The sequence below is a fragment of the Convolutriloba macropyga genome, chromosome 6 (assembly GCF_964194025.1).
Source record: "Convolutriloba macropyga chromosome 6, txConMacr16.3, whole genome shotgun sequence".
Taxonomy (NCBI): Eukaryota; Metazoa; Xenacoelomorpha; order Acoela; family Convolutidae; genus Convolutriloba; species Convolutriloba macropyga.
The window spans coordinates 5,419,787-5,445,906 of record NC_134473.1 but is presented as its reverse complement, the minus strand read 5'-3'; the positions used below and the strand labels follow the sequence as shown (position 1 = coordinate 5,445,906).

At 38.9% G+C, this 26,120-nt stretch overlaps 2 protein-coding genes across 3 annotated transcripts in view; one reads left to right on the top strand and one right to left on the bottom strand.

Annotated features, from left to right (window-relative positions):
- LOC142341447 (uncharacterized) overlaps positions 1-26,120 on the bottom strand; it is a 545,892-nt gene that overhangs the window by 55,345 nt on the left and 464,427 nt on the right. The gene's annotated exons all lie outside the window — the stretch shown is intronic.
- On the top strand, positions 8,863-12,395 carry LOC142340656 (uncharacterized). Its single transcript, XM_075391347.1, has 2 exons — positions 8,863-8,942; positions 9,857-12,395. The coding sequence occupies exons 1-2, from the start codon at positions 8,863-8,865 to the stop codon at positions 12,393-12,395; spliced, it is 2,619 nt and encodes an 872-aa protein (XP_075247462.1).

Genomic DNA, 26,120 nt, shown 5'->3' with positions numbered 1-26,120 from the left:
CCGTTGTTGTTGTTTTGTTGGGAATGGCGGCTGCAGGTGGGAATGCAGGGAATCCAGGAGGTATACTTGGGAACACCGAAGGAGCACCAGGCAGACCTGGGAATGGAGGCAGTCCAAATGGAGGCATCGGAGGCATCCCCGGGATGAATGGGGGAGGCAGCATAGATGTCCTAAAATTGTCAAGTTACATTGAATGTCAGTACGTCTCAAATAATCACGTCTTCATTTCTCTCGCACTCAATTGTACGTACTAAGCAACTGCTTTTCCACGTATCGAGTTATTCATATGGATTGAAGCCGCGGCCAGAAGTCTGCAGAGTCAGGCCATTAATAACGATAGCGATTGTTTAAAAGCAAGTACATCATCATCATTTGCCAAACAAGTTTAGTAGTTGCTATTATTTGTACCACACCTGCCATATATTTTTTTAATAATGACGTAATGCTAGTAACCTGCAACTTGGGCCACCACATAACGTACTGGGTGGAGGGTAAGAAACGTAAAATATCCTGCAAGTCCAATGTGTTAAATTTACGCGCGCGGGGGAATATTGATGCAGATAAAATGGATCACATTTTAATGATTTTGAGTCTTAATGCATTTTGCTTGTATTTTTTATGAACTTAAACGAAATACAACTACCTGTTCTGCTAATTAAGCACTCTGACAAAAAATACTAACGCTAGCCCAAATTCGATCCTACACAACGAGATATGGCACTAATTCTAATAACTGAAAAACGAATACCAAATACGAAATTAATAAGTTACTTACGGATCGCCGGATAACTTTGGGAAAATGTTTGGGGGTATTGGGGTGTTGGCTGTTCCTAAAGTGGTAATGGCGTTTCCATTTGTAGAGGCAACTTCGCTCACTGCAGTCACCGCTGTGATGTTAGAAGCAGCCATGCCAAGAAGATTCTTCTGCTCCTCTGAAAACTTGTCTGATCTTGATATTGTCTGGATCACTAAAATAAGTCAATGCACAATTAACAGCTCCAACATCAACTAAAAGAATCGCGTGCACGTTGTTAGATACAGAAAGTCTGCAAGGCCAGAGGTTAAAGCCCAAAATTTACTATATAAATAGCCAGAAATTGACATTCGTCATTATAAAGCGTGCAAGTTGCGTGTTTTTAGCAGGGTTACGTAACTCTGCAGAAGTCACTTCAAAATTCTGGTTCATCATCTCAAAAGGCTATGCGGTTTTCAATAAACACCAGACGCCCTCAGTGACTTCAAGCAGAGTCACGTAACCTAAATTTAATTGTTGCGTCTGTTGTTTGAAATTTATACGTCTTAGAACAAATTTTTTAATTTATTTCATGATCAACTCAATTGAAAAAAATGCCCGACAGATTGCCGAAAAATAGCCGTCGTTGATTCCCATAATCAAGATTTGGATTGAAAGAAGCGAAAAAGTAGAGAAAAAAAAGATTTTTGTACAAACAATTTTAAAAAGCGAACTATTTTGATGTCATTTTGGAGCTTAACCTACTCCTGTTTCGTAGTGAGACCACAAAGGGGCTAGTATCAATACCAAAAAGCATTATATCAATACCAAAGAGATGGTAACTAAGAACAAAGATCGAGTAACGGGCATCTAAAATTGGGCTTAATGGGCAATCCCGTTTCTATTTCTCAATTCGTTTTCGATACTGACTCTGTTCATTTTGAATTGCTTAACTGAGCAACTGCTATCTAAAAACACTTTTAGCAGAATGAGAGAAGAGTGAAACTAGCCTAGAGACGTCAAAAAGAATTCACGCAAAATGAACAAGCTGTGAACCAAGGTAAAGCGTAAAAAAATTATTCGACGAATTCAAACATAGCGGGACAAGTCCTGAAAAACAATTCAAAAAATTGTATGAAATTTTTACCTGACAATCATTAACGCCACTTTAAAAGGCAAATGAGAGCTGTTAGTATTGAGACTGAGCAATAAAGCAACACCAGAACAACAAAACCAGCAAGAATAAGAATTCAACTTCTATTCTTTCAAAATTCAGGATCAACATCAAATATAGCCCGCAGATTGCCGGGAAAGAGCGGCCGTTAACGCGCTTGATGCACGTCGAGATTGAAACAGATAAAATGACCTACTTCTTTTCAGTCTCAAAATGATCTAATTCGGCGTGCAGTTTCAGTTGGATTCTAAACCTATACGTATTCAGCTTCTAAACTGAAAACTAATAAGCTTAATACCAACGTCAGCTAGCAAATACCTTTATGAACTCTGATAACCTAATTCTCAATGACTTAATGACCGGATTTTACCGGTTTGTCCCATCTCTTTTGATTTTTCCTCATTTGACCTTGAATGTATTCACTATCTTGCTGAATTCATTGAGTGAAAGGATTTAAAAACCGTTCAGTATAAGCAGTGAGAGAGTTAAGTCAGAAGTCAAACGTGAAAATCGTGATTTATGTAAAACGAAAAACGCGATCAAAAGGTAAAACAAATTAAAAAAAGGAGAGCGCCTAAACAATAAAATTGAGAAGCTGACGGCGGTTTAAAAAAACAACAGCTATCAACTTAAACTGCCAACTATATACCTCTTTCTCAATAGCAAGCTGTCATTAAATGTCCAAGAGTCCTCTCACTAATTGTATTAAATAATTGGACAAAAAAACCAAAAATCGCAATGAAACTCGCTCAAACTTTTTAAAAAACTTGTTGAGACCTGTCTTTAATGAAATTAAGTGATAAGACAGCAATAAGTAAAACAAATAGTAGCAAAACTAAAAAAAATCGCCAAGATTAAAAAAAAACGAACGAGCGTATAAATCATAAAAAACAATAGCTATGAACTAAAGTGATTTGCCTTAATTGAAACCTTTTGAGCAACTACTGAGACTTGTCCATAATGAGACTAAGTTAAGACGACAAAGTCGAAAAGAAAAACTCGCAAAGCTCAAAACATCGATAATTATTATTGAAAACAATTAATGTCAAAGTCATAGAAAGCACAAGCTTTGAACAAAAACTGTTAAATCGATAAACTTAACCCCTATTAGCAGCATCAGAGACCTGCCCCAATTAGATTAAATGACAAGAAATCAAAAAGTACAGTAAATAATTGCAGAACTGGAAAATTCACTCAAAAATTTTGAGGAAGTAGTGTCAAAGTCATGAAAACCACTAACTATTAACTCAAGCCATTATTTAGGTTCTTTTATGTCTCATTAGCAACCAATCAGACCTGTCACTGATGGTACTAAGTGATAAGACAGCAGATAATTTTTTTAAAAAAAGGGGGCAACATCTAAACACATAGTGCCAAAGTCATAAAAACTTTTAGCTGCCCCTTAATTAATTCAAGCAAAGGAAAATAGGCACAATTAGAACACATAGAACACATATGTACCGTCCTAAAAGCACTGAAGTGAAAAGCAATGACGTGAAAAAGCCGAAAAAAGCGTGAACAGATCTTAAAAAAAGACAGCGCACCAATACAATTCAAATTCTTTGAGCTGTAAAAAAATTAGGATAAAAAAAGAAAAAACTGCTAAAATAGCCGGCTGAGAAGCTGAGGCGGCTATAAACAATAACAAATAATTTAACTTAATTTAACAGCAAACGTGACTTTTGGTTCCATTCAACTAAGGTGATATAATATTAGATAGTTGATTCTGGCACTCCTCATTAATAGCGTTCTGGTCCCTGGTTGTGATATACCTACTAATAAACTCGCTACACCAAAGAGCAAATATGGCACTTTCTTTAGCTGTCACTTACTTTGGGGAGCTTTGTAGTCTGCAGTTGCAGTCATTAGCTTGTTCGTCACCTGAAACAAAGTCATTTGATAGGAACCCTTATTATAATTTAAAAATTAAGCAAAGAAACACCTGCAAAAATTTTCATGAAACAAAAGAGTAAGTTTCGCAGAGCACTTGAGGAAACTAAGCTCGTTTCTGCCAAACGCAAAGCTATTAACTAAAAACTCTTAATCACATTGACAAACAAGAGAACATGCTACCTATTCGGACATTTTGTTGTCAAGACCGCCCGGTCCTGGGCACTTAAAAAGATGATAGAGAATGAATTACCATTTATGGATTATATATCTTGAAAAGCGCAATGTTTACATCTGAATACATTGATCATTCAAACAATGAAAAAACAATCCATTTCTCAATCCATTAAACTATGTTGTACTCTAAGAGTGATTAACTAACTGAAACTCCTCTCGCAGCAGCATCCGCTCTTAATTTCCTCTGTCTGTCACAATAAGCAGCCCACGTGTCCTCCGTAAAACCGTAGTTGAAATAGTCTGAGATATCAGCACCTGGAAGACATCCATTTCAATCATAACTGCCATTACAAACGGTATACTAATAATCGATAACGAAATTACTTGCGTGAGCATTGGACAATTTTTGTCCCCGTGGATTTCCACACACAAAAATCAGTTAGTAATTTAAACATAGTCAGCAGATTGCCGGAAAATAGCCTCGATAGACGCTTGTGGCCTTCCATGAATTGAAACAACTAAGAAACAAGATAGACAGATTGACCAAAATTCCTTTAGTAGACCACTAGATTTTTGGGTTAGATACATACTGTCAATTTTATGACACATACGGCCTATAAGGAAAAGCCCTAAAAGAGCTTTCTCAAAATTGATATTCGAAATCAAAAACTCAAGAACTAATACTCAAGAATTAGGGCATAAAAGTTTGGCACCACTTAGATGCATACTATTGATCTTGTAGATGCATACTTGTAAATGTTCATAAAAATTAAACTTCCATAAGTGAGTTCAGAAATCATTTTTCAGTGAGGTAAGTCATGCAATTCACCTAAAAGCATAAATGACGTCACAATAAGACGAATAAGTGCCTAAAATCAGAAAAACCGTCACGGTAAGACGAAAAAAAATCTGTTAGACCAAGTAAAAAAAATAGGACCGCAATAATAGCCGCCTGGAATAGCTGACCCGGCTATTTAAAATAGTAAAATGTATGACAATGGAAAAACATAGCTGACAGATTGCCAGAAAATAGCCGCGATACATTCGTAGATCTGCAGTATCAAAACGATAGTAAGAACAGCCAAAAAGAAATTTTTTGTTTCATTAATGATTATTTGCATTGCCATTTGTTTCAGTGATCGTGCCTTCCGTGGCGCAACTTAAGAATCCATATAACTTAATGCTGCTTCTATTAGTTGCTCCTAAATAATCTTCAATTAGAGTGGCACACACACTTGACCTTATCTTGACCTTGAATTGAAGTGAAGAGAGGTCAATTAGAGAGTGAGGAAGTCATTCTTGAGAGTGAGGTACGTCACGTGTGACTAAAACCTCAATCACACATATGAACAAGAAAACTCGCTCCACTTAAAGAAATGACATCACGCACGTAATTCAATCAAAATTGAATGAACGAATGAACAAAAAGCAGAATTGAGGTGACTGTGACGTCATATGATTGTAACAATAATCTTGACGAAATCAAAAACATAGCGGGACAAGTCCTGACACAATTTTCATTGATTAAACAAAAGACTACAAAAAACCACAATCGAGAATGCGGAGTTTTTTTAAACATCGTTTTCTCGCTCTACTTTGAAAATTCAGTGAAAAAATTAACTCTGCCTAAAACTTTGCAGCAGATGTTGGAATAATTCTGTCATATTTATTACTATCAGATTTCAGCGGTTTCTAATTTCTCAGGATCGCGAAACAAAGGGGGCAAATATTTCCTATCTCTAACTATGGCAAGCATCAAAAGGTATTTTAAAATCTATCAACCAAATAAAAAATATAAACCAACAACGAACTTAAACATACCCGGCAGATTGCCGAAAAATAGCCGCCGTTGATTCCCATAGCTCTATTGGGATTGAAAGAAAAGAAAATATCAACAAACATTGATTTTTGTATATAAACATTTTTAAGTGCGATTTATTTTGATGTCATTTCGTAATTGAACGTACTCCTGTCCCTCAGTGAGAGGCTACAGGATCTAGTATCAATACCAATAAGCATTATAGATAGTAACTAAAACTTATGAGAACAAAGTTCAGGTACCGGTCATCTAAAGATGGGCTTTATGGGTTTATCCTCTTTCTGTTTCTGACTTTGATTTTTTTTAATACTGAATCTCTTCATTTTGAATTGTTTGGCTAAGCAGCTGCTGTTTAAAAGGACTTTGAGTAGAATGACAGAAGAGTGAAACTAGCCTAGAGAAGTCAAAAAGTTTTCACGCAAAATGTCGAAAAAGCGGCAAAATGGGTAAAACGAAAAAAAATTTCGACGAAAAAAAACATAGCAGGACAAGTCCTGACGTACAATTCAAAGAATTTTCATCGACTAAACAAAAAAACTAGACCTAGAATGGACTATGAGTGAATTGAGAAAACTATTTTTAAAAAAAATCAGATAAAAAAATAAAAAAAAAACAGAAGATCAATGTCAAAATGCCGCATGTGAACAAAAAAACCACTAGCGAGAAATGACAATTTAATTCAAACAAAAAAATAGGCCTCGAGTGAGCTGTGAATGGATTGGGAAAACCATCTAGAAAAAAATCCGATCCAAAAAATTGAAGAAACAGTAAAAATCAGAGTGAAATTGCCGCATGTGAACAAAAAACCACTACCGAGAAACCGAATTTTTGTTCAAACACCGTTTTCTCACTCTACTTTAAAATTAGAGCGAAAAAAGTTCACGCCACAAAACCACTCGCTTTTTCGCTCCATTTCCTGTTTCGGCGTGACCAAAATCACTACTCCAATTCGAATTCAAAAATCATGAAAATGTGTGAACAGATCTTAAAAACATAGCCGAAAGAAGTCCGGAAACGACTCGAAGTAGAATTCCATTTACACTCCATCCAACTACTCATTACACAAACCGTGCCTCCACTAATTTATGATTATCTTCAGACAATACCATAAAACAAAAGAAAATCAAATTGTTAAAATATGATTAAAAATCTGATCAAATTTTGTCATATCAAATTTTGTCATAAATTGAGATCCCGAAATTCTGCCATAATTACTTCATCAAAACAACTAGTAATTACAAAAACCTTTTATAAGAACTTTCTGCCAACAGGGTATCCATATGCTCGCAAAACAATAGGCAAGTCATAATAGGCTAAGAAACTTGTCTAAGTTTTAGAAAAAAAAGAAAAACTGCAAAAAATTGAGAATTATTTAAATTTCTCAATTTTTCTGTCATTTTTCCTAAGAAAAAAATGATTTATACAAACAAAACTTTAATCAATTGGTATCTGAACATTCCCTAAGTAAGAAGCGTCTATTCAAATCCCACTTAAAGCAGTAAAACAAAAAAACAGGCAAAAAATTATTAAATTTCGTCTAAAAATCAGCAAAACTGATCAAAAACCTCCAAATTAGCATTAAACTCAAATTAACTACTTGAAACCTTCAATCCCTATCAAAACAAGCCTAAAACTAATACAATATCATAATCAAACCTCATAACCATCAAAATTTGCAAAAAAAACTGCTTTTAAAAGCCGCACGTGAACAAAAAAATTTCGCTCGCTTAGAGAAATTTTTTTCACACATCAATCTCTCGCTCTCTCAAAAACAGCGGTATGAACAAAAACCACTCTCTTTTCGCTCCGTTCTTCACTTTTGTTCAGCACCAAAATCACTCCAAATTTTTTCACGCGTTTCATTTCCCGCTTCAAAAATCACTCCAATAAAATTGATTCAAAAAAGGACTTCTCCAATACTCCTCTTCGAGTCGTAAAAAAGACAGCGCCCCAATACAATTCAAATTCTTTGAATTGTAAAAATTCTTTGAATTGTAAAAATTCTTTGAATTGTAAAAAAAAAACAAAATAGAAGCGCTATAATAGCCGGCTGAGAAGATGAGGGCGGCTATTAAAAATTAAAAAAAAGGAACAGGAAGGATACTATAAAGGCATAAACAGATGAGTTAACTTAACACCCTCTCTTCTTCGATAAGAGCTCCTATTAGCTCAAATTTAAAACAAATAATTCAGTATTGCATTAAATTCAACTACAAACCTGGCAGCCTCCATGGCTTTTCTTCTAAAGCTTCCATATCCATTTCTGTTAAAAGGACTCCATTTACTGTTGGTATCGTATCTAGCTCAACACCGCCCACTTTTTGTTGAACAACTCTGGTACCTATTCCAGTCAACTGACCCACACCACCTTTAAAAACCGTCCCGGTGCCCGTTCCTGATGCATTATTTGTGACCCCGGTACCAACTTGCTGCGCAGCCATAACCATTGGTGGCGCAGTGGCTGCATTACTTTTGATGACGACGTTTACGTTTTCATCGTCGCTTTCGTCGTCATCATCGCCTAATCCGTTATCATTTTGATTCGGCTCATCTTCAACCGGCGTTCCAGCTCTTTCTCGATTTGCGTCACCATTAGGTTCGAGAGCAGCAGTTTCTGATTGCAGTGCAGCAGCTGCGGCTGATTGTGTAATTCTGAAACATTATAACCTTCATTCTAATTTTAAAATCAGTAAAAAATGCAAGAAGAATTACAGATCAGAATGAACTTACGCTGAAACATTCAATTCCGCGGCCATTCACGAGACAAGATCAAGGGTTTCTGAAAAATAAACAACTTATTTTCCACGTTAACTTCGTTGAAAGTGTTCCAATATAAGAAATTTTACCATTTGCAAGTTATACATGTATTATACCTCACTCAAAAACGGATAAGGAACTTCCAACGAAAATCGAGAGTACTTTTCAAAAAACTGATATATAAATGAAACAGAATAGGGGAACCTTGATCAGAGATAACATCGCAGTAATTCATTTTCCCCGAAAAAGATCAGCATCACATTGAGCATTTATGTCATAAAATCTAAGGTCAGTTGTCGTTATCTCGGCTTAATGATTGACAACAAATTGAATTTCGAAGCAGAGCTTAACAAAATGTTGACAAGAACGTCAACTGCTATTAGGTCAATACAGTTAGTGATATACCTATCACCGTAAAAGCAAGAATTGTACTATTTATATCACTAGTCCTGTCGCACTTCAAACTTAATGCAATTCCAATCTTTGCCAGCTTCATCACTCCAGAGCAAAAATGTGAAAATACATTGTGGTATTAAGATTTGCCAAATTGTGAAAAAAGCTGATAGCACAAGGGATCTGCTAATAAGAGATAAAATTTTACCTGCAGAGCTCTTCATTAAAAAACTTCTCAAACTTTTTGATTTGATGAAGCATTACAAAAACCAGTAGACGTATGCGAAAACACGTTTTTTAGGAAAATTTTAGAAAAATATGAGATGGGAGAAAATTGAGCAACTGTTGTTTTCTCCAAAAACTATGTGTCAATTAAAATGAAGAGAACTATCAGTAACCAAAAATTTCTCGACAAAAGGAACGACGTACCAATAGAACTCCGGAAATAACAAAAATCTAAGAAAAGTCCAATAGAAAAGCAAGTGTAGGGTTTTTTAAGTTACTTGTACCAATAATTTAAGGACCAAAGTCTTGATTCAAATGTGAATAATTAACCAGACTATCTTATGGTTTAAAGAAAAAAAATTTACATATCATTGATTTTAAAAAAAACTAATTTAATGGTTGCCTCTTTCCGACACTGGGTAAATATTGGCCGATCAAGTACCCTCCCACTACAACGTATTCATAGAACATTTTGTATGTTTCAAATCTATCACAAAATATTACAGAGAAAGCATCAGAGAAAAGTGAAAACAAAAACGGACAGCATAAGAACAAAAAAAACTAATGCCAGAAGAGGATGAGTCAAACAAACAACCTTTCCTCTTCAACAACAGCTTTTATTGAAGTATCAACAATTTCATGTCACCGGTGTTGAGATCCATGGGATAAAACTGGTCAATGTGTACAGGCCACCTAGCTCGTCTCTATGGAACCCACACGATCTCCCCACAGCTGAAATCTACATTGGCGATTTCAACTGTGCCCACACGGCTTGGGGATACAAGACAGACTCAGTGGATGGAACAAGACTGATGGAATGGACGGAGCTGGCCGACCTAAATGTCCACTACCAACCTTCTGTCTACACCTTTCGCTCTGCCATTTGGGGTACATCCACTCACCCTGACCTTGTGATCAGCAGGAGCAGAGACGACACAGACTACCAGGTACTCAGTCAATTCCCCAAATCGCAGCACTTCCCGATTCTCACCACCCTGGGAACTCAGATCGAGTGTTTCCCCACAAGCTACCTGCCGCGATGGAACTTCTGGAAGGCTAACTGGGACAAGTTCCGGAAGATCACCGAGAAGTCCATCGGCAATGTGAAGATCAGAGACATCTCCGAAGCTTGGAAAGAGTTCTGCCAACTCATGCGCACTGCTGCTAAAAGAAGCATCCCTAGAGGGGCACGGAAGGAGTACATCCCCTGCTGGGACAGTAGCAAAGCTGCTTTGTACAAAGAGGCCACGCAGGCTAACGACTACGCCAAAAGACGCAGGGCCGGCGAGAAGCTACTCGCAAAACTCTCCAAGGACCGCGAACAACGCTGGATTGATACGGTAGAAAAGACTGACTTCACCCGATCTTCTCGTAAAGCTTTTCAACTGATGCGCAAGCTCAACAACCGGCATCAAACGAAGACGGTGAACACAGTCAACGCCAATGAGTACGCCACTATGCTCGCAAATGTATCTCGCATCCCCAGAACCGAACCTGCCCTGAAGCACCAAATACGAGCTCACATGAAGTCCTTTCGGGAAGAGAAGAAGGAAAACATCTCGCTGAGCGGTAAGATCCAAACCCAGGAAGTGATCGACGCCATCCGAGAGATCAAGCAGAACAAGCAACCTGGCTTGGACCAAATGTTCCCGGAATTCCTGAAAAACCTAGGACCCAACGCCCTTAGCTGGCTGACTGAATTTCTCCAACGCTGCTTCAATTTGCGATGCATACCAAAAATTTGGCGGAAAGCCAAAATTATACCGGTCTTGAAACCAAAGAAAGACCCAGTCGACGTCAGAAGCTACAGACCAATCTCGCTTCTGAGCCTTGGATACAAACTCTACGAACGCGTCGTTATGAAAAGGATCTCTCCTTTTGTCGAATGCGCCCTCCCAGATGAACAGTTTGGATTTCGACCCCACAGATCTACTGAACTCCAAGTACTGAACATCACCCAGGAGATCGAGGACGCTTTCCAGGCTAAGAGTTCTGTAGGTGCCGTCTTTGTCGATCTCTCTTCAGCCTATGACACTGTCTGGATAACCGGACTCACTTACAAGCTCACGAAGATGATCCCGGATGTCCACGTCATTCAGGTCATCCAAGACCTGATTTCTAACCGCAGTTTCAGGGTCCACACTGGCAACACCAAATCCACATGGAGGAGGGTACGGAATGGCCTGCCACAAGGCTCCGTTCTGGCGCCTATACTGTTCAACTGCTACACGTATGATACCCCTTCAAGCAGGTGCAGCAAGTACATGTACGCAGACGACAGCGCCCTCCTCGCCAGAGGCAAAACCACAATCGCCGTCCAGGCGGACCTCCAAGCTGATGCTAATGCCTTAGCGGACTACTACCGGAAGTGGAAGCTCCGCCTCAATCCTTCAAAATGTGTGTCGGTTCTCTTCAACCTGGGTCCCCGCAAGCCCGACCTGGATATCATCCTGAATGGGGAAAAGGTCCCTGCGGAGTCGAGCTTCAAATACCTCGGGGTTGAACTTGACAGGTCTCTGACCTACAACCAGCACTGCACTAACACGGCCGAGAAGCTCCAGAAACGTGTGAACCTCATTAGAATACTTGCCGGCAAGTCTTGGGGCACTAAGCCAAGGAGCCTGCGCATCTCTTCGCTTGCTCTTGTACAGTCAGTGGCTGATTACGCGTGCAGTGTCTGGCACAACTCCGCGCACGCGCCCAAAGTCGACCGCAAGATGTTCCAGGCCATGCGAATAGTTTCCGGCACCCCCATGAATACGAAAACAGATTTCCTCCCGCTCGTGTCCAACATGGAGAATCCTCGCAAGAGGCGTGACAGCATTGTTGACGCTAGAGCGCGCACATGTCAGAATTCTAACATCAAACTTCTGAATCACCTTGTGGACGATACCAGAAGATGCTCCCGGCTGAAGAGCAGAATCCAATTCCCCGCGAAGAAACCGCAGACGATATTGCAACAACTCAACGAAGAAATCCCCGTCGATTTCAACAAGGCCTCGGACAAGCTCCCCAGGAGGTCTTGGTGCCGGCTCAACCGCCTCCGCACTAGCGCGCTCAAGTCCAACTGGAACAACACTACCTGTGTCTGTGGCCTGAGCAGACCATCTTCCCAACACATCGTGGAAGAGTGCCCTATAACGTACCTACCAGGAGGCATGGGAGAACTTTGCCACCTCACGGAGACCGCCATAGACTGGCTTGAAGAACTCAATCTGGATATATGAAGAAGCGAACGACTGATGATGATCATGTCACCAATGTCCTTGAACCTCAAATGCAGAGGACGGAACTCCTTAGGAGATGAAGATTCTTGACCTTAAACTTGATATGATGTCAGAGCAGCTCCCTCTTTTCAGAAAGTTTAACGCATTTTTGAACTTTATTTGAGTATATTGAAGAAAAGGATCGATGATAAAAACATTTGATTATTAAAATGCGAAAATAATTTTGGCTAGTTCAGCCGTCTTCAGTCTGAAAATAAACAAATTTACAAAACATAGGTTATTATCAATTAAGTTCAAAAATATATAAAACAAAAAAGAAAAGATAAGTATAGAACACTTTGCACTTTTTAATGATTTAGTTTAGAACTATGCAACAGTCCTTAACTGCAACAACATAATCTAAATTTTGTTAGGCTGTGATTGGATTGGCAGTCCAGAGACCAATTCAAACCATCACCAATAGTCACGAAAATGAAGTCACTGTGACATGTCACCTTGAAAGTAACGTCAGGGGCGGCTGTCTTTATTCATCACAATTGTTAAGAGTTAGATTTAATCTATCAATATATAATATAAGGCCTCTAAGGTAAGTAGCCTAGTCAGATCTTGACTCCCATTCAGAATCTTCGTTGTATATTCCGCAGTGCCTGAGCATGTTGACAAATGTTCTCCAACGGGCGCGATTGGTTTCAGATGCTCCTTTAGCCTTGTTCAAAAATGTCGTGACGTCTGGCCGACATAGCAAGCTAAACAGCCTGAACATTTTATTTGGTATACAATATGACTACGGAGGTCATTTTCAACCGGAGTTTTTAAGGAAAGGAGGCTAGTTCTAAGTTTTCTGGTCGTAAAAATTACAGAGATATTTGGCTTCAATGATCGTAGCCGTTTGGCCAATTTGTCAGACTTCGTCCCCCGGTATTGGGTTACAAGCATTGCCATGTCAGTAGCCTTGTCAAGAATCGGGCTCGAGACTTTAGCTTGTTGTTCAAGATTTTGGTCTGCGCCAGATTAGAATTTTTCAATGACCTTCCTGACAAGGGGATTGTAAAAATCGGGAGGATACTGATTGGCTTCCCACTGTTTTTTGGCCTTAGTAAGGCGCTCATCGAACAGTTCCCACGTCGAGGTCGCGTTGTTGATGCGATGAACTGTTCCCTCTGTGATGTTCTGCTTGTAGTTCTGTGGGGCACATGCATAATCAGCAAGCGACAGTCCAGTATCTGTGGGCTTATGTACCATTGAGTGGTCAGACGACCCTCATTATTGTCTATTAGCATGTCCGAAAAAGCTTGTCTCCCATCAGATTGCATCTCCATGGTAAACTCAAGATTACGATGTAGCCGGTTGGCATGCTCCATCATGTCATCGACATCCGCTATCTTGACGGTGCGTATAATGTCATCAACATAACTGGCAAACAACCGTGCCCACTTCTCGGGGATTGGTTGAGTGATTACGCCTCTAGCGACACGGCAACTACAATTCTAATCACCTTCCACCATTCGTTTTATCTCGACAACGGTTAGCTCGGTGCATTGCCGATGATACCAGAAGGCACATCGGTTACACTGTACGGAATATCTTCTTCTCGTTACCCTTGTACCACATTTTCCACATGGGTTCCGGTGAAGACTACTGGTTGTGTCAGCAAGAAGCTCCCCCGATTCCATATCAGATGGATCATCCGGAATATCTCCACCGAGAGATTTCTCAAACATCTTCATCCAAATATTGGCTGGCATGACGGCGAGTTTTGACCCCATTGCCACACCATCCTTCTGACAATACCACTCCTCACCGCACTGGAAAACAGTGTCCGTTAAGGTAAGCTACATCAACACAATGAAAGTTTCTTTACTCTTTTTCGGTGTGATATCCCTCGCAAACACCTGCTCAGCAGCAAGGTCGATCGACTCCTCCACCGGTACGTTAGTGAAAAGACTCTTGACCTCTAGAGACACGAGTGTTTCATCTTTCTCGAGAGTCAGATCCATAAGCGCTTCCTTTACTTTTACTGTCGATGATTCAATGGCAGCATCCGGAAGCTTAATGACCCAATCCGCCAACGCTGATGTCAAGTTGCCATAACAACTGCCCGGCAGGGATAATATTGGGCGAAGGGGAACGTTTGCTTTATGTACCTTCGCTAACCCATAAAGCCGTGCGGGTCCCTCTCCCGTACTCCTGGCCTTTTCAAAAAAAAATTCAGATTAGCTTTGAGTCCGAGGTCATCCAATCTCTTCTTCAAAAGTTTTGTAGGGTAGAAACATCGATAGGTAATATATTGAAGAACAGGATCGATATTAAAAACATTTGATTCAAACGATCTTCCATTTCTAAGACGATGGGCTTCCTGGTTTTACCACAATCGCGCAAACTGTCTGCCATCAAGTATGTCCCGAAGGCGCGACTCATACTCAGCAGCGGTCATCAGGCAGAAACCAGCACCTTTGTCAAACCGAACGGCCCTCAGGTTGTGGTTTTATGTAGTAGCGCACCTTGGCGGCAGCCCTGTCTCCTCGCTGCTTGCGGGCCGCTTTGACGTATCACGTTCCAAGAGCATTCATCTCGTGAATTTTGTCAGCAGACGAACTGGTAGATATCACCGACAAACAGCGATTGTAGTCAGCAAGAAAAGATATTTCATCAAACCTAATCAATACTGGGTGCTTTGGACCAAGTGAAAAAATATCGATAACGTACTGAGGAGGTTTTAGGTCACCAATAATGTGCACCGTGTTTCCGATAGACCTTAAGGGTTTCTGTGCTTGTTCTGCAAGTGCAGAAAGTTTCTTCTCATGGCCCAGTGTTGTTAGTGTTCTTCTCATGGCGCACCGTAGGCATCGGTTGTTAGTGTTCTCAAGTTGGTAGAGGCAAATATATCAATTTATTTAAATTTCTTTCATTCAAAAAGGCATGGTCGACCTAATGGGCAGAACAGTTACCTTCACTATGAAACATCAAAAAATGTTAAAACTGTTTAAGACCTCTCAAAGCCTTTGCAAAGTTGTTTCTGACTGGGGTGATCTTAACCTGTAAGATTGAGACCTCTGTTAGATCTTCCCTCCCGAGAAAATGGACAGCGTTGAACAACTCCACGAAAAGCGTTGTTTCCAATCAGTTTTATGATGTTGATTTTACCCTCCCTTGTCGGTAGCAAAAAAAATTGAATTAGACGTCGGGTGACAGGCAAGTCAATGATGTATGACTGTGAAGTCTTGAATTTTTTCCTCCCAAAAACTTTTCAACTATTCCTAGTGGTCAGAGCAACAAACGTACATTTTTAATTTACAGATTATTTATACAATCGTACAGTTTCTGGGACAACTTTGCATGCTATTTTTTCTAAATATGATGCAGATTTGGATAACTTGTGGATACAGTAACTTCAAAAGATTTGTGCAATTATTCAGAATTATAAATCCAGCAACCCTCTATATTGTTAACATGAGATCCTTTCAAAGAAACGAAGCACTGGATTTTGAGTGTACATTTACATCAATTTGCAAATGCGCTTATTTTCCAATTATCCAAAACGTTTAAGTTGATTGGCTAGATCTCTGAAAGATTTCAATAAGATCTCTAAACTTCACCCCACTGCCGTTGTCAGCTACGTTAGAGCTGCGCATGAAGTCAACCATTGGTTGTACAACAACATCACACATTGCTGTAGCAATACGATTTCTCTGCTTTGTACTTTCTTAGAACTGCAGAAAAACGGCCGTTACAAACAGGTTGGAAGAACCTGCATGGGGAATTTGGAGCTACACAGCTTCGAAGAGGACAAATTCTTTTCACATATCCAACAGCTAATTTAAAGTAAAAATAACTGCGTTTTTCAGTTCTGTCATTACAACCGACTGATTGAGATGCTTGTATGCAGACCTCACTTGATGAAAAGCAAAAGGAACAGCACAGAACAAAAACAAGCGAAGAGTCAAGCCACTTTTTCAATCTAAAGAAGTGTTTTGTTGTTATTTAACAAGTTTAGTTGATTTCATTGCTATAATAATAATAAGAAAAATAATATGAATATACAACAAAAAATTGAGGTGAGTCAATATCCCTCTTATAGAATTCAGGTTAAACATATGGAGCATCTACAAGAATAGCTCCAAGTTCACAGGTTAGTCTCTGAATAGTTTTCATGGAAAAAAGTCCAGAAGATCGATGGGGCTTTGGCTTGAGGCCCAAGGGCTGGAAACATCAACTGCTGGTAAATGTTTTATGAGAAGGGAAACTCTCACAAAAATTCTGGTCATTGAAGCTCACTACTAGGGTATTCAATGTGTGGGATAATTCTGCAGTCGCAAAAACTCGCTCTTCCAAGTTTGAAAGTGAAATGTGGGTCAATGTTATACCCACCGTTGCAAATCTTTACTAGCGTGAGGACCTCAAGTACTTGAAAGTACATTGGAATTGGCAGGAGATTAAGAAATATTAACCGCTCTCTATAATCGGATCTCCAAGGCAAAACCCTTTCGGTAACTCGCCGCTGTAGCTTTTCAATCTTCCTCATGTCTCCCCGGGATGCAAACCAGCAAGGTGAAGCATAACATAAAGTGTTGAAAATAGTGCTTTTGCATAGATACAGCTTCGTTTTCAAAGATATTGCTCCGCAGACATCACGTCTGTCAAAGAAGAAGATATTGTAGGTTTTTTGAAGTCGTGTCGAGATATGAAGGGACCTGTTTAGATTATGTGTCATGGTGAGACCCAGGTCTTTGTGTGAGGAAACAATTTCAACACTTGCACTATTTAAGATATATTCGGGAAAATCACCATAGAAATTGACAATCTTGCTCTTTTCTGCATGGAATATCATCTTGTTGTCGCCCAGTTTTCCAATTCAAGTAAAATCGTGAGTAAATTTGAGTCTCAGGCCAAAAGTTTATTGTCATCAACGAGGATGAAGCAGGTTGCCTGAGTTAGAGACAGATACTCCGGTAAACTGTTTATCTATACCAAGAGGAAGAAATATCCCACAAGGGGGCCCTGAGTGACACCGCTTGTTACTTCCAAGAGTGCTTATGAACAGTCTCCAATGGTAGCACGTTGGTAACGGTCGCTCAGATAGCTTTCGATTACCTTGAGGAGACAACCGCGAACACTGCATGATACCGGTCTTTTCAGTCAGCATGCGTGATCAACTTTAACAAAAGCTTTTTTCAGGTCGAGATATAAAATGTGAGTAGCCTATCTACTATCAATTCCTTGGTAAATAGATCTTAGAGACACCAAGAGTTGCAATAATCATGATCTATTTTTCCGAAATCCGTATGGATATGATAGACAACAATTTGTCAAACAAGCATCTTTCTAAGATTTGGATTGCACAAGGAAGGAGTGAGACAGGGCGATAGTTGCTGACAGGACTTCGATTTCCTTTGTTGAATATCAGTACAGCTTTAGAGATTTTCCATTGATCTGGATAGATGCCAGTTTCTTTTGCTTTTCTGAAAATAAAAGACAGTGATTTTGCTAGGCTCTTCGCCTGAGACTTCAAGAGACAAGTGGGAATTTTATCCTCACCAGTGACCTTTTTGATGTCAAGATTGATCACAATACTAAGAACATAGTTTTCGCTAGTATTGAAATCACCGTCTTTGTAGTATTTGAGAGGGTTTTCTATAATGTCATACGTAGTTTTGGGCGAGTGAACAGATCTGAAGTAGATATTCATCAGTTTGGCTTTTTCGGCCGGAGTTTTTGCCTCCGAGACTTCATTTCGAAGAACAGGTGGAATTGTTACACTTCCTCTCACATTTCTCAAGTGTTGAAAATTTTTAAATTCTGTCGGTTGATCTCTGTGCAAAAAATTCTACCTTCGTACCCAATGAGTTGCTGCTCCAATTGTTCGTTTAGAGAATTTCTCATCTGCTGTATCTTTGAGATCTGATCAGGTTTTCTTTTTTCCATTGTATGAACTCTTTTAATCAGATTTGAAGCCATAGAAGAGACCCAGGGTGCAAGACTCCTTCTATGCTTCGTCTCGTTAACAATAAATTCTTTGAGGAATGATGATAGCCACTCAAGCCACAGTGAGACCACTAAGGTAGGGTTGGTCCAGCAAAAAGGCTTGAAAAGATTCTTCTGTATCGATTGAGCAAGTCCGACTTCATCCGCTTTACTGAAATATTTGCAAATTTCCTCATACTTTTGGACACAGTGATGGACACATAGTAATGTGATCCTGCTCAAGGGAAATTGATAGAAGTATTTTTTTCTTCAAAAGTATATTGACTGAAGAAATTGTCTACTGTAATTGTCCTGAAATTGAAATTTTTTAAGCGAAACAATGAGTAATTGCCCGGATTAAATTCGAGGTTCTCTTTTTCTGAAACCTTCCATGATGTTTATCATCAGGAAATGGAACGCGCAGAGCATCTCTTTTCTGTGAATTTGCTTTCTATAAATTGAAAGTTGTTGTCATCTTAGGTGATCCTAACCTGTAAGTTTAGGACTTCTGTTAAGTCTTCTTTCGCACGAAGATTGACAGCGTTGAAAAGCACTGCGAAATACGTGTCACTTCGCATTAGCTTCCCGATCGTGAGTTGAAACTCGCGGTCTTGTAGCAAAAAAAATGCATGAGACGCGCTTGGAAAGGTGTCACATTTGTTGTCTTTTGCTTGCAAATACGTAATTGATAGACTATTGACTTTTTTGTGTCTTTAATTGTGAATGTTTTATTTCTATTATCTAATTTCAAGCAGCTTAAGCGTCTTTTAATAGTTTGTATCAAACGCTCTACTAATCCTATAGCTCTATGATCAGTAACTGGGGCATTGAGTATGTTAATGTTATGCTGTTTACAGAAATTTTTTACTTTGTAACCAATTGAGCAACGTGCTTGATCTAGTCTAAAATTTTGGAGGACATCGTGTGAATATAGTCATCTAAGAATTTAAGGACGTTTCGTCCAATAGCTTTTTCAAATGCTTCTACTGTGGGGAATTTTGAAACACGATCAATACATGCAAGAAAATAAATATCTTGGTCTTTTTCTTTTGTAATGGGTCCTCCAAAATCAATTTGTATTTCTTCATTAGGCTCTGTACATGTCAGCAAAGGTTTCCATTTAGACGCCGGAACAACGGGCTTAAGATTCTTACCAATATCAGTACAAGGCTTGCACTGAGCTGCCTTGTTCAAAATTTCCCGATGCATAACGGCCAGAACGCGTATTGCCCGAGTGTTATCATTCCCCAATTACCAGGCTGTGTTAGGTGAAGGCTTTCTAAAACTGCGTCCTGAATAGAATGTGGTATTGCCACCCGTTCTTCTACACAGACACAACCCGAGCGGACATGGAGATCTCTCCAGTAGGAGAACATGTAAGGATTTACTTCCGTACATGTTTGGGGGTCGTTCTGGAGGACGCAATCACGCACTTCTTTAAGGACTGCATCTTTGCTGGTTAGAACAGCCAAGAAGCTTTTTGTGAATAACTGTGTTAAGTTGTTTTCAAAGACTTCTTCTTTCGACAGGTCCAACTTTGTGAATTTTGACCCTCGTTAGATGGTCTCGTCGTGTTCGCCGCTGAATTGGGGGAAGATTGAAATGTGACGCGGCTGTGTGTAGGAGGAGTTTGTGGGTTAGGTGTTAAGCTGCTCATTGTATGAGTTGAAATTGTATGGATATGTGATGCGTTTGTAGGGATTGCTGAATGAGTAGGGATTTGAGTTGAGTTTGAATTAATATTTCAATTTAATTGGAATGGTGCTGCGTTTGCAGAATTTTCAAGAAGCAACTGAGTTGTATTACGATTAAGGGCAGAAAGCAAATTGGAATAGTTTGTTAGGCGAGGATGCGAGGCACGTGTGGAATGTGTGTGAGTGACGGTGTTAAAGTGCTGTGATTGGCAGTTTTGTGGTGTGGTATTTACGTAAATTGCAGCAATTGCGTCACAAATGCGGGTAATTGTTGCTACCGCAAATTCTCATCATATTTGTTTGTAACTTTTGCTTCTTGATTCGGTTGACGGGAAATATAATCTACCAGCCCCATTTTCTACCAGGTATATGTTCGATGTTAAAATCAAAAGGTAAAAGACGATCTATCCAGCGTGTTAATCTACTATTGTAGTATTTAATTGACCGATGTTCTTTCATAATTGAAAGTAGTGCTCGATGATCCGTACTGATTGTGAATGATTTGCCAAATAGATAATATTTAAAATATTCCACAGACCACGCAACTCCTAACAATTCTAGTTCATTAACACTATAGCGTTCCTCGTTTGAGTTGAGGAAAGGAGACGCGAATGCCACTGTATGACAACCTTTAGGTGAGCGTTGTTCTAAAGCTGCTCCTAGTCTCGCTCTAGAAGCATCACATTTGATCCGCGTTTCCAAGTGAGGATTATAATGTGTATTTTCTGTTTCATTTGCGACTTTTTTTAATTGCTTGAAAGTGATTTTCATGCTCAGTATTCAAAACAAATTTTGTATTCTTTTTTAGTAATGGTCGAAGAGGATGACACAATTGTGATAAATTAGGAATGAATTTTCCTAAGTAATGAACAGAACCTAAAAATGATTGCAGTAGTTTTAGATTTTTAGGTGCTGATAGGGAAGTGATTGCCGCTGTTTTTTTACTCAAGTGGTGCAATTCCTGATTGACTAAATTTATGTCCTAGCCTTTCGATTTTTGTTTTTGCGAAATTACATTTAGGTAAGTTTATCAGTAAATTATCCTCATCTAATTTCTTTAAACGTTTAGAGACTAAGTTTAAGTGGTCTTCTTTAGAACCAGGGCTAACTACAATAATGTCATCCAGAAAACAATAGGTATTTTGGAAACCGACTAGAGTATAATCCATTACTTTTCGGAATGCTGCTGGCATATCAGTTAATCCGTAGAAACCGGTAATAAAACGATATGTTCCAGTTCTCTCACCGCTAATGATATTGAAGTTACAATGCCGAGGCGTTTCCAGGTCTAATTTGAGTTGACTGTATGTGTACTTCAAATCCAAAGTTGAAAAATAAGCTGTTTCTTGTAAAGCGGATGTGTTCAAATTTTGTTGAATTGTGTCAATTAAAATATCAATATTCGGCATTTGGTATTTATTTTATGGATACATTTATTCAAAATTTTGGAGTCTAGAGCTAGTTTAACTGTTTTATCTCTTTTTACTGTAAGTAATATAGGTGAAATAAAGTTTTTATCTGAACAACTGTTTAATTTTATGATGTGTTTTTCGTCAAGTAGTTTTTTAAGTTCTATATTAACTAGTGGTTGTAAGTTAATTGGGACTCGTCGTCCTTTTTGATGTGTAGGTGTAAATTCTTTGTGAAATGTTGATTTTACTGAATGTTTTAAAGATTTACCAATTCGGGTGATGGATGAGATCTGGAAAATCAAATGCAATCTGCTGCTTGATTAGGCATTGATTTTTATCAATGCAATATTTGCAATTTGTTTCAACAGAGTAAGAGAAAAATCTAGCTTTGGAAAAAGATCTCGTCCAATGATGGACTTGTGACCGTCTTCCACTACGGTTGCATCAACGCCCGTGGTTATCCAATCATTACATTTGATTGATATTGATCACGCTAACAGTCTTGATTATATCATTAGAGAAAGTTTTCAAGTCATGTATTTCTGGTGACTGTACCCAATAGCTCTCCTTGCACTCGGACACCACTGTGTCTGCTAGACTTTTGTTTACAATAGTACACACGCTTCCCGAATCCACCAAAGCCTTTGTTTTTGTATTCCCGACACAAATGTCTAATTTTACGGGTTCAACCTCACGAGCGTCGTTTTGAATTGAAATCGCCGCTACAAATTTACCATCGTAATCATCGTAGTCCGAGTCATAGTTCGCGTCGTAGATGCTCTGCTGCTGCAAAAGTCTATTTATATTATTGACTCGTTCGGCCGCTGTTGCTGACGTACCTACTGAAACTGAGTCATCTACATAATTTACTCTGGGTTTGGGTTTATTGGGTTGTTTGGAAATTCGACAAACTTTTGCAAAGTGGTTAGCAATGCCGCAATTTTTACAGTTCTTTCCACGGGCACGACAAATTTGTCTATGAGATGAAGACCAACCAAAGCCACAATTTGGACAAATTGTTGGCTTGACGAAGTGGTTTGTCGATGCTCGTGATCTATTCCACGATCCCTGGACAATATTTATCGTCTGACTTTTAATTTCATTTGTAGTTGTCGAAGCTGGAGGTCCAGATATTTTGAGTTGATTTTGTATTCCCATTTCAATGTTCATACAAATTTCAAGAGCTTTTTTAGCCGTTCGTGTTTCTTTTAACTATTCCTTTTGGATTTCGCCATCTTGCATATTAGCTATGAAGACGTCACGAATGATCGACTCCTCGTGGCTTCCTAAATTGCAATTCAAAGATAGTTCCCGAAGGCAACCGTAAAACTTTTCCACAGGCTCTCCCTTCATTTGTTTTCTAGTGAGAAAAGTGTAGCGATCAAATGTGATGTTTCGTTGTTTAGTAAACACCCTATCAAGACTTTTTCCGAGAACCTTTTTTGTTACTCGATCGATCTGGATATTTGGTTCTTGGGAACCAAATATTCGTCAACCCTCCATCTCCAAGCTGAGATACGTTCAGGAGACGGCGTTGTTCTCACAATATTTCCAGGGTTTTTCACCACACAGTGTACCTACGAGTTCTATTTTCTGACAACGGTTTAACCACGAGTTCTTCAACTGCTCATTACGGTTTCGTCGATCTCGTTCGCTTTTAGATGTGCTGTTTTCAACGTCATCCTCGTATATGGGCTCTGGAGGTAGAGTGATTTTGTCTGGCAGGTCTCCAAGAAGAATATCAATCGAAATGCCTTCTTTAGCCACGATAGCTAATTTTAACATGATCTGCCATCGATCTCATCGCAATGGAGGTTCAAATGTTGATTTTTTCCAAAAGGGCTCGATTCCAAGGAGTGCACGTTCTTTAGTTGCTGACTGCGCCATGTGATATCCTTGACCGTAGAGACGCGTTTCGCGGTACCAATCCACTTAGAAATTGTAGAGTGGATTCGAGGTGCGAATCCAAAGTTTACTAATTTGTGGGATTACCACTTTTAGTTTTACTTAGCAATCGTGATGCGATTGCAGACAAAATTATTGAGTGTGGAATTCCTCCTCGAATCCGATAGGATCGTTCTTAGTGTAAAACAGAGTAGATTGAAAGCAACTGAATTCAATGATAAGATTCTCGAGAATGAATAAATAATCAAAAGTGGGAGTTATGAAGAAAACTGAAAAGTTGACTTATTAGTCGGCGGCAAATTAATTATATGTGAAATATGACTTTTAGCCTGACAAGGGCAAACTTAAATTAAATTAGTACTAAGTAATCAAACATGAACTTAATATGGTACAACCGTACCACAACTTTGCATTAGCTTCCCGATCGTGAGTTCAAAGTCCCGGTCTTGTAGCAAAAAAAAACTGCATGAGACGTTTGGTGACAGGGGATTCAATGCGCTATGGCTATAATGGTTTCTTTTGGAAAATTTGTTTTTTGCGACAAAGAGCACATTCCAATCATTAGGCGTGGTCCGAGAAAAAAACAAAGTGTTAATTTAAAAAATGATTGGCAGAAAGTAGACTGAACCTTGCGACGACGTTTTTCCAGTAACGTTTTTCCTAATTCTTGAACCAGATCTTAACATTTTTAGGGATGACATCACTGGAAGCCATCCAAGCAATCTCAAATCGTCTATGTTATTGAAACCAATTCCTATAAAAATTTCCCGACCTCTGGATATTGCGTTTTTTATTATAATCACTGGACATTTTCGAGCATTCACAAGATATTCCAAATGCAGACTAGGATCGGCTAGATTTGTGAAAAGTTTCAGTAGGATCTCCAGTATTCTATAACACTGCAGTCTCCAGCGTACCAAGTTGCGTTACATTACAGTTACGCATGATGTCAATTAATGCCAGTATAGCTACACCATAGAATGTTTTGCCAATAAGATCCCTGGTGCCTTGCTTTCTGGGGACTGCAAAATATTGCCTGCTGTAAACAGGCCGATTGATACTATGTATGAATGCTGAACCTCACAGATTGAGGAGGTGGAATTTTTATTGTTCCAACCCCGCTTGTGGGGGGAGGAACTATATACTCAAATGGATTTCCTTTTTTGTTCAGAAAATTTTGGCTGATCAATATAATAATCGTAGAGAAATGTTAGTGGTATCAATAAAAATCTCGTCCAGCGTAGAATTCAAAATTAAAAAGATTTTTCTGAGTTTCGATTTTTCGAGGAGTTATCGATGTTGAACATTTTGTGTGTACATGTAATATTTTGTTCACTTTTAGCGTGATTTTGTTCAAATAAGCGTAGTAATTTTTGTTCAATTTAAGGTTTTTGCATAAAAATATTATTTCAAAGTTACATTTCATGCCTCAAAAGGAGACAGTTTTGTGTTACCAGTAGACCGATAAAAAGGCTAGTTCTGGTTTCTTGAGGAAGTTTAGTATAAAAATGCTCGTCTTCAATTTGAGAGGTGTTTTTTTTGAAAACTTTTCCTATTTTTTTTTCGAGTCACATAGGGACTTGTCATTTTCATATCGAGGTTCCGTTAATGACAAACATCATTTACAGTCAAATTATACCCAATGAGCAAAAAATTCGATTTAAGGCGTCGCTCATTTGTCTTTTCGTCTTCGACTCAATTTGTTTTCGAAATTTTTAACTAAACTTTAGATTTATTTTAGATTTTACTAAATTTTGGGAGTCCTATTGCATAGACTTGCCAACTGAAAGTGCAATCGGCTTTCTAATGTGCATAAAATAAACCTATAAAGTGCTTTGAGTGGATAGCTGAGGACTGTGAAGACTTTAACTGTAAAGATTGAACTGTAAAGATTGCGAACTGTAAAGAACTGTAAAGATTGCGGCACTTTGCAAATTTTGTCGAAAATCCAAACAACGCAATAAACCCAAACCCAGAGTAAATTATGTAGATGACTCAGTTTCTGCGGCGGCTACAGTAGGTACGTCAGCGGCCGAACAAGCAACAGCGGCCGAACAAGTCAATAATATAAATAGACTTTTGCAGCAGCAGAGCATCTACGACGCGAACTATGACTCGGACTACGATGATTACGATGATAATTGTGTAGCGGCGATTTCAATTCAAAACGACGCTCGTGAGGTTGAACCAGTAAATTTAGACATTTATGTCGGGAATACAAAAACAAAGGCATTGGTGGATTCGGGAAGCGTGTGTATTATTGTAAACAAAAGTGGTGTCCGAGTGCAAGGAGAGCTATTGAGTGCAGTCACCAGAAATACATGACTTGAAAACTTTCTCTAATGATATAATCAAGACTGCTGGCGTGATCAATATCAATCAAATGTAATGATTGGATAACCACGGGCGTTGATGTAACCGTAGTGGAAGACGGTCACAGACCCATCATTGGACGAGATCTTTTTCCAAAGCTAGGTTTTTCTCTTACTCAGTTGAAACAAATTGCAAATATTGATAAAAATCAATGCCTAATCAAGCAGCAGATTGCATTCGATTTTCCAGATCTCATCCATCACCCGAATTGGTAAATCTTTAAAACATTCAGTAAAATCAACATTTGACAAAGAATTTACACCTACACATCAAAAAGGACGACGAGTCCCAATTAACTTACAACCACTAGTTAATATAGAACTTAAAAAACTACTTGACGAAAAACACATCATAAAATTAAATAGTTGTTCAGATAAAAA

Coding starts and splice junctions, on each gene's coding strand:
- LOC142340656 (XM_075391347.1), top strand. CDS start 8,863: ATGATTGACAACAAATTGAATTTCGAAGCAGAGCTTAACAAAATGTTG. Junction 8,943..9,856: donor ACTGCTATTAGGTCAATACA/GTTAGTGATATA, acceptor CAATGTGTACAG/GCCACCTAGCTCGTCTCTAT.